Source organism: Fukomys damarensis, unplaced genomic scaffold (assembly GCF_012274545.1).
Source record: "Fukomys damarensis isolate Sample0158 unplaced genomic scaffold, DMR_v1.0_HiC HiC_scaffold_32, whole genome shotgun sequence".
Classification (NCBI taxonomy): domain Eukaryota; kingdom Metazoa; phylum Chordata; class Mammalia; order Rodentia; family Bathyergidae; genus Fukomys; species Fukomys damarensis.
This window is the reverse complement of record NW_022900944.1, coordinates 589,718-608,138: the sequence shown is the minus strand read 5'-3', so window position 1 is coordinate 608,138 and position 18,421 is coordinate 589,718. Positions and strand designations below refer to the sequence as shown.

Here is an 18,421-nt window from a genome sequence, read left to right as displayed (position 1 = left end):
ACCACCCCACCATCTTTCAGGAAGTCCTATAGATGTATTTTTAAGGCATTTTCTTTCCCTGGCTGTTTCCTCCAGGATGGTTATTTTCTTTTTATTTTTCAACTTAAGGCAGCAATCCCTGCAGCTTGGAGTAGCAGGAAGAGATCGAGGCATTTAGGTGCTTCTTGAACAGCCTTTGGAGACTTCTTTTTAATTCCTTTCTTTGCTCCCAGTTCTAAAGGGTGCTGCCAGCTTGCAATTCTAAGGCTCTTGCTACACATATTACTACTTGCCCATGCACATTCCAGCTTCCCTCCTTGCCCGTTTTCTCTTGTTCTGTCTATGGTATTTAAAAAAGATCTATGCTACAGTTTTTGGGAGACTCTTGAGAGCGAGTAAGAATCATTCAGTTAAACATTTGTTTGAATGCTTTTCATGTGTCGTACACTGTTCATTGCTTAGCTTTGCTCTGCTTAAACTTAAATTATTGAATTACTAGGAAGGACACGTTTACATTTTTTTAAATTCTCATTTACATTTTAAAAGTAACATAGTTGTATGATGTTGCAGCTTTTCTGTAATACTGGCAAAAAGTACCAAGAATCATAAACCTAGTAAGTAATTTACAGCATTAATTTGCTAGGTTCAAGTCTCTAGAAATTATGACCCTAACAAGTAATATGCAGAATTCATGAAAACTGTAGAATTCTGCTGTGGTATATAAAAGGAGAACTTTAATTAATGAAGATGTTAATTCTTGAATTTCCTACATTCAATATAAATGAAATGAGAATACTAAAATCTTTGCATGCTAGGTGGGGACACTGCATTTCATTCAGGACTCCGCATACCTTGGCCTCTTACCTACAGAATGATTTTTATATTTTAAAGGGTTGTAGGGAAAGAAAAATGAGGAGTAAGTGATAATTACCGCCCTGATATACTTCTTTCTTAAGCTTTTTATAGAAAGTTGCCAGCTGATGTTTTATAAAATGATTGTGAAGTTTATTTGGAGTTATAAACAAGTGAGAATTGGTAGTAAGTTCTTTTGAAAGGAAGAGAGAAGGGAAATGAACTTGCTCTACCATGAGGAAAAATATTACTAAACAGGTAACTTAAAAATGTGATACTGGTGCAGGAAGAGATTGGCAGATTGTTAGAGTACACTGGTAGTTATATTTTAGTATTTTGATTCTGTTTATGTAGAATGTAGATATTAAACTCAGGAAGAATTAACATCATTTAATAGTGTAGGTATATATTTGAACGTAGTGTAATGTTTTTCAGACAGGGTCTTGCTATGTAGTGATCTTGTTATATTTAAAATATTTAGATCAGTGTGAGGAAAGTGATCTGTAATTTCAACAGTCAAGTGTTCTCTATTAATATGTCTCACACAGCTATTTGTTGTGCTAGGAGTGGAACTTGGGACCTTGCACATGCTTGCAAAGTGCTCCACTACTGAGCTACACCTCCAGTAATGTTTATATAGTAATACTTTATTTTTTGGTACCGGGTATTGAACTCAGGATATTGTGCTTTTGGGGCAGGCGGCTGAACCACTGAGCTAAATCCCCAGGCCTGTATGGTAATATTTTAGTTTACTATATGGTAATATTTTAGATTCTGTCTTCATGGCTTGATAGCTCGTTTCTTTTTAATGCTGAGTAATATTTCACTTTTTTTATTTAGTACATTTCATTTAGGACTAAAGTAATAGATCTCAAAGCACTCAATTTTTATATGTTTACTTTTTAAAAATAATTTTTTCTAAACATTACATTTAGTGCTTGCATCATGAATATCGTGTGTTTTTTGTTTTGATTTTTACCTTTGGTTGTGTCCATAGATTTACGGATACCTATTTTTTTCTTTAGTAAGATAAAATATGTAAAACTGACTTTTCTGACATCTTGGAAGTAACTTCTTAGTAATGTAATAGGTTAAAGAATATAGATCTTTCTGTATTTGTGGGTTTGAGAGTTCATTATTTTAAAGCCCTGAAAGTAAAAGGATGCATATCCACAATGATGGTGAACCTTAGAGCTTTTTCACTGATAAAAACAGACTGTTGTGGGGTGCCATAGATTCTCAGTACTTCAGGGCATGAGAAATAGTGGCTATTGTTGATTTTCCTTTTTTTTTTGTTACTGGGGATTGAACACAGGACCTTGCACTTGTGAGGCAGGCAGTGTGGCACCACTCAGCTAAATCCCTGGCTCCTAATTGTCTAATTTTTTGAAGAAATATATCTCTCGGGGCTGGAGATTTAGCTCAGTGGTACGGAGTTCAATCCCTGGTACCAAAAAAAAAGAAAAGAAAAAGAAATATGTTTCTCCAAAATACATTTTCTTTTGAAAAGTGATTCTTAGTGTATAATAGTATCCTTAATTAAAACTAATTTGCATTCACTCTCATTTGCTTAAACTGAAATGTAAAGATTTTTAAAAATTTAATTTATTAAATTTTAGTTATGCTTTTCAGAGAGTTTAAAAGGTATGTTAAGTTCTTTAAAAAGTTTGTCTTAGGGGCTGGGAATTTAGCTCAGTGGTGCTGTGCCTGCCTTGCAAGTGCAGGGTCCTGAGTTTGATCCTTGGTACTGCAAAAAAACCCCAGAAAACAAAAACTGATAAACTGCTGGGCATGGTGGCACACACCTGTAATCCCAGCACTCAGAAGGCTGATGCAGGAGGAGTTTCAGACTACATAGTGAGTTCCAAGGGCAGTCTGAACTACATAGTGAGACCCAGTCTCTTAAAAACAAAACAAAAAACAACCCTGGATAAACTAAAAATCTTGCCTTTTAGTGCTTGCTTCAACAACACATGTACTAAAAGGTTTGCCTTTTAAATTTTATTCATGAAGGCTACCCCTGTGCAGTGCTAGGGGTGCAACCCAGGGACTCCCATGTGGTAGGCACTGTTCCACTAAATTGCAAACCTCAGGCCTGTCAAAGTTTTAAAAATTTGATAGAAATTTGTAGAAATTGCCATGTTACTTCAACCAGCTAATTTTCTTTAGTATAATTCTTAGTTTAATGTGATTTTAGTGTTAAGGATATATTTTCAACTATAGTTTTGATAATGTTCACTTTATTTAAACCTTTTTTTCCCCACTGATGGTGATTGAACCCAGGCAAGCACTCTGCCACTGGGTTTCATACCCAGACCTTTGTAGTCATTTTAAAATATGAATATTCTGGTACCCTTTGGTTTAAGTAGTAGTGGCTTTTACATTTTATTGTTAGCCTTTTTATAATTCTAGATCACACATCTGTTTATTTGTTGTGTTGCTCCACTTCTAATCTAATTTGTAATCTTGTTCTAAGCTGTTTAAAATGTGAATACTTGCTCACGTGTGCACACACGGGCGCACACACATCCACATTCCCTTAAGAATTAGTTTTAAAATAAAATGGTTACGAGTGTTACTAGTAGCTAAAAATGAACCTGTTTATAATTGTGTATTAGAAGATCAGAAATTTAGGTTTGAGCTGTAGGGTTTTTTGTTTTTTTGAGACAGGGTCTCACTATGTAATTGAGACTGACCTGGAACTCACTATGTGGCCCAGGCTAGTCTCGAACTCAACAGCAATCCTCATGCCTCAGCCTCCTGAGTGCTGGGAGTACAGGCATGCACCACCATGCCTGGCTGTACCAGGGTCCTTGTGCTTGTGAGGCTGGTGGCAGAACCACTGAGCCAAATCCCTGGCCCAGCTGTAGGGTTTTTAAAAAAATAAAATGTAATTTAGTTTGCTCACTATCCAGATTGCTTTAGTGTGACATACTCTGTCAACTCTGTTTGCTTGTGGTTCCAGTGCTAGTCGTTAATTTTGACCAGGTAACTAGATTAAAACATCTGTTGAATTTTTAAGTATTTCTAGACACAACCTAATAAATCATAGCTCTTCCAGCTGCCATTATTTTGTTTACCCTTGTTTAGATGTCAGTTATTGTGGCAAATTTTTAATGTTTCATCAAACCTTAATATTTTGGGGGGGCCAGGTACCAGGAATTAAATTTAGGACCCTTCAGGCAGCAGCACCACTGAACTAAATCCTCAGCCCCAAGATTTAATTTTTTAATAAGGCAAGTAGTGAGGCTCTGCTTATTCTTGTGCACTAATTCTCTAATTTCTGTATGGGATGGTGCTGTAAGAAATTTGCTATTGCTAAAAAGATACCTGAGAACTGAGTTCAGCACTTAGATTCGAGAAGGAAGAGTAAAATATGAAAATCTATTTGCATTTGTACATTAAATAACATCCTAAGTAATTGTATCTGTAATAGGGGTTTTTGTTCATCTATATCTGTGTGTGCTAGTATTTGACTAGTTGGCATTTAATATGCTGTCTTGCATAGTAATATAAACATACTATAATTAATTCTTGGCATTTATTTGCTTTTTTCCCTATAGTGGGATTTCACATATAGGGGTGGAGCAAGGTGTGTACCATTCATACCTTTTTACTGATTTGTTGGCAGTGTCATGCACTGGCAAGAAAGTGAAGGAGTCGAGACTGAGGCTGTGGAGCAGAATACATACCATAGGATTGTGCTACATGGAAAGAGTACCACGATAACCGTATAATTCATTGTCCAGTCCTGGGCGTCTTTGAGAGTAAATGAGAAAGCTAGAAATAATTATGCTGAAACAACAAATATATGAAACCAGGACATATGGTGTATCTGAATATAAACCCCGGTGGTCCTAGATTGTAATGCAAAATATAGCAAAGATGGGCTAACCTTGAAGGGTTTAAGTTTGTCCTAAAAGTGATAAGAAAAGTGATTTCCCAGAATCTTGAGGCTTGAATATAACACATTGCCTGGTAGCAGCTGCTTAATAGGTATTACCTGTCAAGTAAAAACTCATAGTTTGGATGAAGTATGAGAGATTATGTTAATAATTTCCAAAATCATAAAGCAGCGTCTTTTTTTATATATATATATATTTTTAATACCAGGAATCAAACTTGGCACCTTATAAGGTCCTGCTTGCCTTATAAGGGAGGCAGCAGAGCCACTGAGCTAAATTCCCACCCCCACCTTTTTTTTTTTTTTTTTTTTTTTTTTTTTTTGGTGGTACCAGGGATCAAACTCGGGTCCTTGTGCTTGCAAGGCATAGCAGAACCACTAAGCCAAATCCCTGGCCCCTACCCCTCCTTTTTAAACCAATCCCGCTATTAATTTCATACCTTTTATTGAATGTGGTGGTGCCTTCAGTTTAGCTGAACTTTTAGGTTACTAACTTGTAGAGGTAATCTTGTAGCTGTCTTTGCAATTGGCATTTTTAATATGGCCAAAGATGATATTTCCAGTCAACTAAAGAAACATTGGAATGACGGAGAATGTAAGGAAGTGCTATGGAGATGTTTTGCCAGTCTTGCTGTTACATTGGTGCTGTGGCATTGAAGTTATACATGTATTTTGTGTTATAGAAAAGCAAGCATTGGTATTAGAATTATTGAGGTGCGGTAACGTATAGGTAGTTATTTTCAGGTTAATTATTAACTAGCACTCTTCTTGTATCCACTTACTGTGTGTGTGGTATCATGATGCTAGAGGGATGTCTAGTGTAAGGATTAAGGGTAGATTGGAGCTACTTGCCCCGGGAAGTTTAGCTTAACATTCCTTCTCCAGTATGTTACATACATATGAATGTTAGTGATTTCAACTTTTGTTCTTAGATTTCCTAAAGTAAAATTAAAAGGACTATCCAGAACTCCCAGTTTGGAAATCTGGTTGTTAGTCCTATCCTCTACCTTTCCCAGCTCTTACACTGATAGCAAATGATAGTATTGATTACTAATGGTTTTGGACCATAGTTGATTACTTAAGTGCCAAACTCTTGAATTATCATTAAAAACTTTCAATAGCCCTTTCAAAACTGACCCTTAAAAGAATTTTTTACCTTGTCCTAAATCACTTAACCCCCCTTTGTTCTTCTAAAAATTTCTTGTACTTAAAAGATTACCAGAGCTAGAAGTGGATCCAAGGTGTGGAAATATTGCCTCCTAATAGATAGATCAAGGATTGGTAAGTCTGGGATTGCACTTGTTTATCATAGAAAAATTGTAGTAATGAAATCAGATCTTTGTATACAAAGACTGTCAGTTGCAGCATCGTTTGGAACCACAGAAGATGCTATGTGGATTAATATGTAACTTCATGGCATCATAGATAACTTGCTGTGGAAGGGTTAAGGTGATTCCTTTTAGTTTCTATCTAGAAACATCAGATAAAAATAGAAATGATGCAAAAATAGAAATAATGTGGGGAATAGAGAAAAGTTATATGTTTTATACATAAAAATTGATTTTTTTCTTTCTAAAATGAATCAATTAGTATACCCAGCACTGTTGCTGACCACATAGTATGCCAAGAAGAAATAATTGTAGACTAAGCAACCATACATTTGCAATATTTAGATTTTTTTTCACTGTACTCAGAGTTGAATGAGGACCTTTTAAAAGTTAAAAAGAAAAGGTATAATTAAGGAACTATGCCAATCAGACCAAGGAAATTAATTAATTAATTAATTTATTTATTTATTGGTACTGGGGTTCGAACTTGGGTCCCTGTGCTTGCAAGGCCAGCCGCGGAACTACTGAGCTAAATCCCCAGCCCAGGAATTTTATTTTTAGAAGAACTAACTTGAATGAGCTTTAACATCATTCCTCCATTAAGGATAAATTTGTATGAGACAACTTAAATGCTTTGTTGATTCATTTAATACCAGCAATAATTCTAAAAGTGCTAGAATGCTATTTTAAGATGAGAAAACTGAGTCACAAGGGAATTGTTGCATACTCAAATTATGAACTAAATGGCAGAGCTACTAAGTATTTCTGAATAACATGGCTCTATGTGACTCTACCCAGTGTATCTCATATTCTCGTGAAAATTTGGGTTCTTTTTTTCTTTTATTGAGTTTATTGGTACATTTTAGGTATACAGTACAGTTACATTCATTATTGGGATCTTGTACCTTTACATGACAGGTGGTCTTGGGTTCTTTTTTTTTTAATGGTTACTGATCTTTTACTTTTGTAAAATGATGAAGGTAGGATGAGAAAAATGCATATAAAATATGGCCTGAATTTGATTACTTTCAACAGATACAAAGTTAGCAGCAGATTGTTGTAAACTTCCTAAGTGTTTAGTTTTCCTTGGCTTAATCTTCCTTGAAGACCGTAACCAGTTGTTGCTGACTGGCATAGTCTGTTGTACCACACTTTGAGTTACTGCTTCAGATTGTTATTAGAGCCAGCAGCTACATCGCTGTGTTGATATTCACATACTTCAAATAAAGGATTAGGTGATATCTGGAATTAGGATGGAGTGGGGGATCCTGCAAGTTCCTGAAAGTAATTTGTTGTATGAAGGAAATAGGGGACATAAATGGATATCTGGAGAAGGAGATACCATAATTATTTCTAGAAGAGATCGTTTGCATTGCTTGGGTTAAGGGTAAGAAATTTCAAAACCACGGGCAAGGGATTTAGCTCAGTGGTTCTGCCACCTGCCTCGCAAGCACGAGGTCCCGAGTTCAATCCCTGATACCAAAAAAAAAAAGAGAAATTTCAAAACCACCACGTCCAACTACATTGACATTTTGGAATCTAAAGCAAAATACATAAATTTGAACATGATGAGAAGAATATAAAATCTAGTCAGATTTATTAGAGAAAGCACAATAGAAATAAATAGTATGAGATTTGGGAAATGTTTAGCTGTATAATATTAGAATTGCTCCACAGGGCTAATGTAGTGCCTCATAATGTGTGCTGATTCTTGCAGGATGAAGTAAAAAGCTGCCCAAGATTCTTTGCAGCCAATTTTTTTTTAAATTTTAAATTGAATTTATTGGTACATTCTAAGTAGACAGTACAGTTACATTCATTACTGGGATCTTGTACAGGTCTTGGTTCTCATTTTTTCCCCTTGTCCCCACCTTCTCTTCACCCCCTCCTCTCCTCCCCACCTTCAAACATTTTAGTTCCATTTTTACATTTTCTCATATTTTGCAGCCAATTGTTAAGACTTGTCCAACTCTTGCTTGACTTTTTTCCCCTTCTCTATTAACTTTGTTCTGTTGCTGTGGCAGCCTGGTGAGCCCTGGGACCAATAAATTACAATAGTGAACATTTTTATTTTAGTCTCATAAACTCAGCAAATCTAAAGCCAAGTTTAATACTTTGCATATGAACCTGCTATCTTTTTTTATTCCCTCACATGTTGTCCCTATTTATTTTCTTTGATGTGCCAGTTAATGAGTTCCATTGCCCACGAAATGAAAGGTACGCTTTTAGCCTGACCTTTGAGGTCTTTCACAGTGCCACTCCAGCCTACCATTCTGGTTCTGTCTTTGGTCTCATGAACCTTCTTTAGTATACTAGTTATACAGCTTATAGATAAACACAGCATCATCTCATAGTTTGCTTTATTCTAGCACCCTTTTCTAGCCAACTGAAATGTGTTAGTTACACAGTGGTTTTTCAAGGGCAGATTGTTTTTTAGGTTACTTTGAGAGTAGCCATGATTATTAAATTAGCTTTAGCTTTTTTGTTTTGATGATTTGCAAACCTAGAAATATAATAAAATAATGGACATTTAAGATGTAATTTTCAGGGAAATTTGCTCACTGGGAGAGATCTCTGCTTCAGAGTTGGGAGAGAAGGGAATATGGTTGGGACTTTGAATCTGTGCACTGTAGAAAGCAATCTTAAAAGTTAGTTTGAATTATTAAAACAACTTGTTTGAAATGTTTTTTAGTTAACACACATATCCATATTGATTCTATTTCTGTTACTTGCTCCTTTGTCTTGTAAAAGATATCTGATTGAAACAGTTTAAAAATAACTAACCAACCTGTAAAGGAGTTTCAGGAGAATTTTGTTGATGGTACAGACATCAGATAGCTTTGTGATCCATTTCATGATTAATCTAAAATTGCATATGCCTCCTTTAAGTTAGCCTTTAAAAAAATTTTTAAGAGAGGGTCTAATCTCAAATATTTAAATTATTTATTCATTCATTTACTTTTACAAACTTTTTTGAGCCAGGGTTTCTCACTGTATATTTCAGGCTGACCTTGAAGTCACTATGAAGCCCATGCTGGCCACAAACTTGGCAGCCCTCCTAACTCACCCTCCTGAGTGCTGGCATTACTCGGTTTAAATTTTATTTATATTAAATTGTACTTAGTAAATTAAACTGAACAAATTAGAGATTTGTTAATCAAAGTACATCTTTAACTGGAGAGTTACCCAAAAGCATTTTTATTATTCTTTTAAAAGTAAAATACATTTTGTTTTGATATGTTGTAGTTGCATAATTGTATTTAAATCAAAAGGTTTTCTAGGAAAATATACAGAATTGTGTTCTTTTTTTTTGAGACAGGGTCTCATTACGTAGTTGAGACTGACTTGGAACTCACTATGTAGCCCAGGCTGGTTTTGAACTTACAGTGATCCTCTTGCCTCAGCCTCTTGAGTGTTGGGATTACAGGAGTGCACCACCACGCCCGGTGGCAGAATTGTGTTCTTAAAGACCATATCACGTAAAGCAGCCCTTTTAATCCAGAAGAATATTTGTGTGTGTGTGGTATGTGTGTGGGTGTGGGTTTGCATGTGTGTGTACATACATGCATGTGTACGGTACTGGTATCAAACCCAGGGGTATTCTGAGCTATGTCCTGTTTTTTTATTTTGAGAAAGTCTAGCCAAGTTTCCCAGACTGGCTTCAACCTTGTGATTCTTCTGCCTGGCCTTTCAAGTATCAGGGAGTACAGGCATGCAGCACCATTCCCAGCCATTTTTTAAGTTCTAGAAGTGGGACATGTTTTCGCTCCTTATTACCCATTTTTAGTTCCTATGTGTTCAGACTTGATACTGTGTTATTTTTCTATTATTCTTATAATAGTGAAAAAAATGGAATTACAGAAAAGAATAGAAAGCCTTGAATTATAGAATGACGTTTTTGAGTCAGTAACATTTGTAATTCACATTGTAAGTGGTTTCATTTTTTATGTGCTGAGATAAGTAAGGCTTAAGTAAATGTATAGTTTATAATGAGAGGATTTTTGAGCTTATGAGTACTGTACATTTAAGAGAATTTACAGCTCTAAATGTTTAACATCAAAACTTGAAACTTTCTAGTACTGACGTGATCCTGATTTTATGAGAGGTTCCAGTCTACATGCAGGTGTACAGTGCTTATTTTCTTCAGTATCACCAGGGGAAGAAATTCTCTGAGCTTTAATATACAAACTTTGTTTAATGCACAGAATTATTTAAAATACCATATAAAATTACTTTCAGGCTTTGTTTGGAACATGTATTTGGAACATAAATGAACTTCATGTTTAGATCCCAAGATATCTCATTTTGTATATACAAATCCCACCAAAATCTGAAAAAAATAAAATAAAAATCTGGAGCACTTCTGATCCCAACTATTTGGATGAGAGATATTTACATAGTGTGTGCTTTGAACATACCCGTTTTTTCTTTTTAAAATCTTTTATGGGCATACCCAGTCTCACAGACTGTATACCCAACACTGTGGTTATATCTATCATTGTTTTAAAACCTTATAGTATTACTGCACCTTTAAGCTGTTAATAATCTTTTATATACTTTTGATATTTTCTCTTTTTTACCTGTCCACATGCCGATCTGGGATCCTACTCCTCCAGGTGTAAGGCTTTCTTTTGGTATTCCTCTTATTTTGAATCCACTTTGGGGGAGGATTTGGAAAGTAGGTGCGATGGTATGTCTGTTTGGGACTATCATTTCTTTTTAATTTTGGAAGGATATTTTTCCTATGCATTAAATTCTAAGATGAAAATTTTTCTTTCAGTTAAGATAACATTTTGTTGTCTTACTGCTCTATAGTTTCAGTCGAGAAGTTGGCTGTTACCGTCATTTCTATAAAAATTGTGTTTTGTGACTATACTTGATATACTCAGGTGTAGTTTCTATGTGTATACTGCAATTCCCTGGTTGAATGAAGTTGAGATTTAAAAATCAGAGTTGATAAAGTCTATTTAGGCACTGCTTCTGTCCTATTCTCTCTCATGTTGGAATCTTTTAACCATGTTTCACATTACAACCTATTTTTTCCCCTTTGTGTTCTTTAGTTTTAATGTTTTCTTTTGACCTGTCTTCATAATTCTTAATTCTGCTACTCTTAGTCTATTATCATTTGTTCAATAAACTCCTAATATCAGGTATTGTAGTTGGCAGTTCCAGGGTTAATCTGTTTGATTGTTTTTTTAAAAATAGATTTCTCTTTTCAAATACTGTATTGTTTTTATTCTCTCCCTCTTTATTTTACCGTAATATTTATAGCTTTAACATCTTTGCTTACTCCTTATCTGGGTATCTTTTTCATGAACAGTTTAATCTCTTGACCATTAGTCACTTTTAAAAAATTCTCGGCCTCCCTAGTGTTTCGGTACCAGATATGATAGTAAATATTTATAGAGGCTGAAGATTATTTTTTAAAGAATGTAGACTTTAATGTTTGGAGACAGTTAATTGATAAATAGATTGCCTTGGTACTAACAAGTCTTGTTTTTACATTTGTTAGGTGTATTTTAGTTTTGTCTTACAAATCAGTCTTAAATTTTACTCATAATAGCATGATCTGCATTCCTAGGCTGTGTTTTTTCTTTGATTTCATCTGAAACCTGAGGGTTTTCACTTACCCTCTTTGTCTCTGAACTCCATTTGTCAGCTGCTGATATATATGTGATATAGATATATAGATATTTTTTTGGGGGGTGGTTGAGACAAGGTCTCAACTGTGTAATTGAGACTGACCTGGAACTCACTATGTAACATAGCCCAGGCTGGTCTCAAACTCAAAGTGATCCTCCTGCCTCAGCCTCTGGAGAGCTGGGATTATTGACTTGTGCCACGATACAAGGCTCAACTGCTGAATTTTTGACTCAGCTGTTTTCTGTTAACACTGGAGCGCATGCGTACACGTGTGTGCACACACCCACATACACACATCCTATCACACCTGAACATGCCAGTTTAAGAGTTAACACAGTAGTAGGGAACCTGTTGCATGGGCAGTGGGCTATTTAGCCATCACTGCCTTAGGACCTATGAGGGGTTTTTACACAGACTTTTGGGGCTTCTCTGCAGCTCATTTTTTTCTGGTGATCTGTCCTCCAAAGTCCACTTCCCACTCTGCTGTGTTTTCTTTATCCATTGTGACTCAGCATCTGTCTGGACAGTATCATTATTATTAAACTAATGGGGTAGGAAATGACATTTAGTAATTATCTGTTTGAAGACGTAAATTGATGACAAAATGCTGGTAAAAATGATTGATTTTTAAGACATTAAGTACTGTATATAAATTTTAGGATATTCATTCTTTCTATGTAACCAGTAATATGAGGCCCAAAATAACCTACCGGTTTAAGTACTGTAGTAATTGACAATACTTTGTGAGCAAAATCAAGACATAGTCTTTGCTCTGAGTGATTTTGTAGGTGAGCAGAATCAAGTTCCTTTGTTTGTTGTGTGTTGTGAAAAATTGTGTTCTTTAAAATGAGTACTTACTGTGAAGTAGTAGGAAGAAAATATTCAAATGGGGAGGGGATAATAAAGGAAGGGAAAAGGAAAAATAGAATGGAAAATGGAAACAAAGCTTTTGTAAATAAGGGGAAGAAGGTTTAGAGGGAGAGGAGGGAAAGAAAAAAAGAATTAATATATATCATGTACAGGTACAAATTCCCTATGATGAATGTTATCATCATGTATGTCTAAAGTGTACCAGTAAAATTAATTTTTAAAAATGAGTACTTAGCACCTATCTGGTTTGAACTGTTTTTTACACGTACATCTGATTCACATAGCATGTTAATATCCATCTCTATTATCAGCACCATTGGATCAAATATGTTAGACTATTGCTGCCATAGATAATGTTCAGAAATTTAAAATAGTTTTTTATGTTATTTTCCACTAGGAAACTACTCCTACTCCTAATCCCCCACCTGCAGAAGAGGAGAAAACAGAATCTAATCAGGAGGTTGCTAACCCAGAACACTATATTAAACATCCTCTTCAGAACAGGTAAGCTTTTTGACACCTACATTTTTTATTTAGGTAACAAATTGAAAAGAAAACAGCAAGTTTGAAAAGCAGAATTAGATAAGACTAATTTCAGATGTGTTTAGGTTGAAAGTTCTATTTTTTACTTGGATGACCCTTGATCAGCAAACAATTTTGTGCATTAATTTTGAGCATATAATATAGAGCTACATAATGGGACTGGGGATTTAGCTCAGAGGTTCCACTGCTTGCCTCACAAGCACAAGGACCTGAGTTTGATACCCAGTACCCCCCAAAAAAAGAGCTAGGTGAAGTTCATCAGTGTTTGATTATTTAAAGCCATAGTAGTAAATGATGAGATTTCAGTACATAAGGGGATTTTTATTGAAGCAAAAATGCATAGCTATGGTATAGATACAAAGGTTAGGACAAAGTAGGACATCATGGAAACAAAATTTTTTTTCTAAAACTAATATATAACAGTATATGTGCCAAAAAGACTTTATGTAAGCAAAATCTTAAAATAAATATCCAGTAGGTTGGACAGTTTTTAAAAAAAAATACTTCTTAGGGAAAGGTTTCTAGTAGAGTATGGGTGATGGAATACATAGAAGAGCAGAGTGCAGAGGACATAAGCAGATGTATAGAGTAAGAGCAGAAGGACAGGTAGATGATATGGAAACTGGAGGTTGGTTGGTGGAATTTAAGAAACACATTAGAAGAAGAAAAGAGATATAAAGCTAAGCATGGTGGCACATGCCTATAATCCCAGAATCTAGGAGGCTGAGGCAGGAGGATTGCTATGATTTTGAGGCCATACCCCTACTTAGGCCTTGTCTCCAAAAAAATGAAAAAAGAGATATTAAGATGAATTTTTATAGGTAAGTGTAGAGTAGTATTCACTGTATACCTCTTCTTGACATAGCTATTCTTTTTCACTATATTTATGTGTTTACTTACTGTTTTCCTGGATTGTGTAATGAAAATTAACTTGATTCCATGAAAAGCTGATGTGGGAAGAAAACAGCTAAGAAACATTGTGAGAACTTTCTGGGTTTATTCTACTTTTTTTCAGGGCAGATCCTTTACTTTGTTTGCTTGTAAGAGCATGCAAGCCTGTTTATAGTTTTAATTTCATTTATATTTAAAAATAAAATTTCCCTGCCGTGGTTTAAATATTGTTGTTCTTTATTGTGGGAGACCTGTTGACATGATAATCCAAATATACTTCATGAAGTTTTCTCATAGGAGGTCCTATAGTTTAAATATCCTTCAATGAGGAACAGTCAGTGTGCTTGATGGACCTTGTCATTTAGTAGAACACCAAAGATCAAATAGTCCCTAAAGAGTAAAATCCTTTCTGAGAAAAGCGTTGTGCCTAATGTCTTACATTGAATAGCAAATTTGTATAGTTCAGTGTAACAGAACTAATATCCTTGAAGGTGTTTTTGCTTATTTGTTTTAAGTTGGTTAGTGGGGTGGTCTCTTCTAACTCTGTATAGCTTCTGGTTGTCTGAATATAGTTCTTGGTCTTGATGTTGTGGAGAGAAGTAATCAGATCTTCACAGCTTGAAAAAAAGCTGGAGAGATTTTTGAAAAGTTTCATCTTCCGTAAACAAATCTTAAAGTCTATTTAAGTCTCTAGTTTTTTTATAAATTGTATTTTGTGTAAAATAGCAAATATTATTTGGAAAAATATTACAAGATGATTTTTGGTTCAAATTTGGTAGTTTCCTCATTATTTACTTTTTATAAATATTTCAGAAGATTGTGTTTTCTTCATAAATAACCCTTAGTAATTATAAGAATGATTTAAGTGAATGGGGCACAAGTATATAAAATAAAAGTACTTGGTTTTCTCAAATGCTGTTTTACTTTACTCCCCAGGGCACTGTTAAATTTGTATTGTTCCAGAAGTATTAAGTATACCCGTATACACTGTATTTGTAAGCACATCACTAATACTATTAATTTTTATTTGTGTGTGTAGATTCTGTCTCATTGTTTTAGCCATGTGTTTGTGTGAATCCAGTCACGTGTTTTATCAGGCTTACATTGGTGGGAAGAGAGTGTTTTTATTTTCAAATAATGCTGTAATTTACAACCTTAAATTTCAGATTTCCTAGGAGAAAGAATACTGTTTAACAAGTTTTGCAGAAACTGCCAAATTACTCTCTCCTTGATCAGTTAAGACTCAATAGCTGGAGAGGTCTTGGTTTCTATATCCTTACTAAACTAGCATTATTAGTCTTTTGCATTGTTCCAGCCAGATTGGTCACAGTCCGATTTATGAAAGTTTCTTAATTATTTTTAATTTTCATTTCTTACATTGAACTTTGAAAACATTTTCCTATTGACCATCTGTGGTTTTACCTGTACAGAGTTCATTTAATTCTTTTATCTTTTTCTTTAGGATTATCTTTTCAGGTTCATTTTTAGGCATTATATTTTAGGTATGTTGTTAATCACTGAAGGCAGCAGAGGTAGGGAAGTGTTTGGGGAAAGACTTTTTGTTTTATTTTGGTACTGAGGATTGAACTCAGGACCTTGTGCTTCTAAGGCAGGTGGTGGAACCACTGAGCTAAATCCCCAGCCCCAAATCATGTCTTTTAACATTGTCTGTGGAATTGTATGTACCCCATTCCCCCAATCCCCTATGGGGATTAAACATGCATCAACTGTGCTAGGCAAATGAACTACTACTGAGCCACATCCTTAGCACTTTTTTAAAATTTGTAAATTTTTGAGCCAAAATCTCATTAAGTTGTCAGGTTGGCCTTGAATTTGCCATCCTCTTGCCTTAGCTTCTTTGAGTTTTTTGTTTGTTTGTTTTGTTTTGTTTCTAGAGGATTTTAATTTTGTTTTGAGGTCTCTAGTCCATGCCAACCTTGAACTCCCTGTGTAGCCCTGCTGGCTTCAAACTGGTGAACCTCCTACCTCAGCCTCCCATGTGGTGGGAGAATTCATTGATATATCTCAAATTCATCAGTCTTTTTAGGAAGTTGTCATGGTTACAATAACAAATGAAAGCTTTCTAACATTGCTAGTTTTTTCCCCCTGAAAACTCAAATTTTAAGCAATTGGCTTAGAACTGTTAGTTTTTCCCCTCCAAAAAAAAACTAATCAGGCTGGAGATTTAGCTCTGGCACCACACCTGCCTCTCACGCACAAGGTCTAGAGTTCGATCCCTGGTACCAACAAAAAAGAAAAAAAATGGTATCAGTTACTTTTTCAAGTAAAAATAAATGTTCCATGAAAGAGTCACTAGCTCACATAAAAGTTTAAAGTTGCCTAAACACTGTATTTTGTTATGCATATGCATTAGAAATGTTTTATTACATGTACAATATGAAAAAGTCTCATAAATAGATGGAAATTTAATGCGAATGTAATTTTTATTATTGTATCAGGACATTCTTAAATGGTATTGTTTTTATTTTAAAGTGATGATAATAAAGGATGCATAGAACAGGTGAAAACTCTAGAAGTCATAGTTGTGGGAAAGGATTTCCTAAGCAGAACTGTAGTTTCACAGGAAATAATAGAATCAACAAATGGGATTACATCAAATTAAAAAGCTTCTGCACAACAAAGGAATCAGTTAGTAAAGATACAGCCTGCAGAATGGAAAAATTTTTTTGCCAACTATTCCTCAGAGGACCAATACCTAGAATATATAAAGAACTCAAAATGTTTAGACCACCTAAAATAATAGATGTAGCAAAAAATGGAGCAAGTGAAATGAACACACACTTCTCAGAGAAAGAAATACAAATGGCCAACAAATATATAAAAAAATGTTCAATATCCTTGGCCATTAGAGCAATGCAAATTAATGCTAAGATTCCGTCTTACACCAGAAAGAATTGCAGTCATCCAGAAATCGAAAATTACAAATGCTGGCATGGCTACAGTGAAAAGGAACCCTTCTGCATTGTTGGTGTAATCTAAATTAGTATAGCCATTATAAAAATTCCTCAAAGGGCCGGGGATTTAGCTCAGTGGTTCTGCTGCCTGCCTTCAAATGCAAGGTCCCAAGTTCTATCCCCTGTACAAAAATAAATAAAAATAAAAAAATTCCTCAAAGAACGAAAATTCCTAATGACCTAGCTATCTTCCATCTGAGTGTCTTTCTCAGATAACCAAAGACATCATACTATATAGTAACCATGCATACCAGTATTTTTAAATCCTGGAAGCAGCCTGTGTACTTATCAACAGATAGCTGGATAAAGAAAATGTATCCATATATATAAACGCAATTTTACTTGGCTATAAAGATAGACAAATTTGAGACGTTTGTAGGAAAATGGATACACCTGGAAAATACATTAAGTGAAATCAGACACTTAAATATTGTACTGTACAGTATCTCCTTTGAGAGAGGCAGAGTACGAAAAAAGAACACAATAGAGAATGGATAGAAGGCACCAAGGATATGGATCTTTTGCACATGGGAGGGAGAATGTTGGTGAGAGAAGAGGAAGAGGAAATAAGTAGTCTAAAGAAATGCTAAGTGCAGGAACCTGGTAACCTCAATGAATATAAATATATATCATAATCATGAGATAAGGTTAATAATATCAACAAAAACAAAGATAAAAAAGGCAGTTTGAAGGAGGGATGTGGGAAGGGGATTACAAAAAAAAGAACCAAGCTGTACACATACCCACTCCCCAAGATGATTGTAAACTGCATATACTGCAAGCATGTACTAATAAAATTTTTTTCTTTTAAATATATGAAGGATACAGTGACAACTGTTAGAATAGTTTAGTGCTCTGGATTTATTCTTGCTTAAGGCATGAACAGATTTACCCAGCATTGTTTTCATACTGCTAATGCCAAGCTGTAAAATAGTACTTAGCTTTATATGAAAAAAAAAAAGATCTTGGTATCTTTGTTTTTGTTTTGTTTTGTTTTTGTTTTTGTTTTTTTGGAGACAAGGTCTAATGTAGTCCAGGCTGTGCTCAAGTTCTCAGTCTGTTTCAGTTTCTCCAGTACTGGGCATACCAGGCCTCTGAGTACAATTTGCTTTAAAAAAAAATACAAAGGCTAAGTAATTTTTAAAATAGTACTTAGTCGTGTAGGTTTTTTAAAAAAAATTTTTCCCTTGATGGTGAATTGGCAAATGCAAACAGATTATTCAAGGCAAGTTGAAATGCATCTCATCTTTGTGTCTAACAGGGATTTACAGGCATTGATTATGGAATTATTGAGTATTATCCAATTTAGGAAGGTTTTCAGACAGTTTTCCTGAAAAGAAAATAGAATTTCCAGTTGACTTAACCTTTGGTGCATTGGTCCCTTAGTTTGGTTTCAGGAACTCAGGATGCACAAGTCTCTTCTATAAAATAATGTA

At 34.9% G+C, this 18,421-nt stretch overlaps 1 protein-coding gene across 2 annotated transcripts in view; it reads left to right on the top strand.

The window, feature by feature from the left end:
- Positions 1-18,421, top strand: part of Eif4e (eukaryotic translation initiation factor 4E) — a 47,985-nt gene that overhangs the window by 15,484 nt on the left and 14,080 nt on the right. For both annotated transcript variants that reach the window (XM_010640985.3, XM_010640993.3), the window contains exon 2: positions 12,974-13,080. In XM_010640985.3, the coding sequence (XP_010639287.1) occupies positions 12,974-13,080 (107 nt within the window). The remainder of the gene's footprint in view (positions 1-12,973; positions 13,081-18,421) is intronic.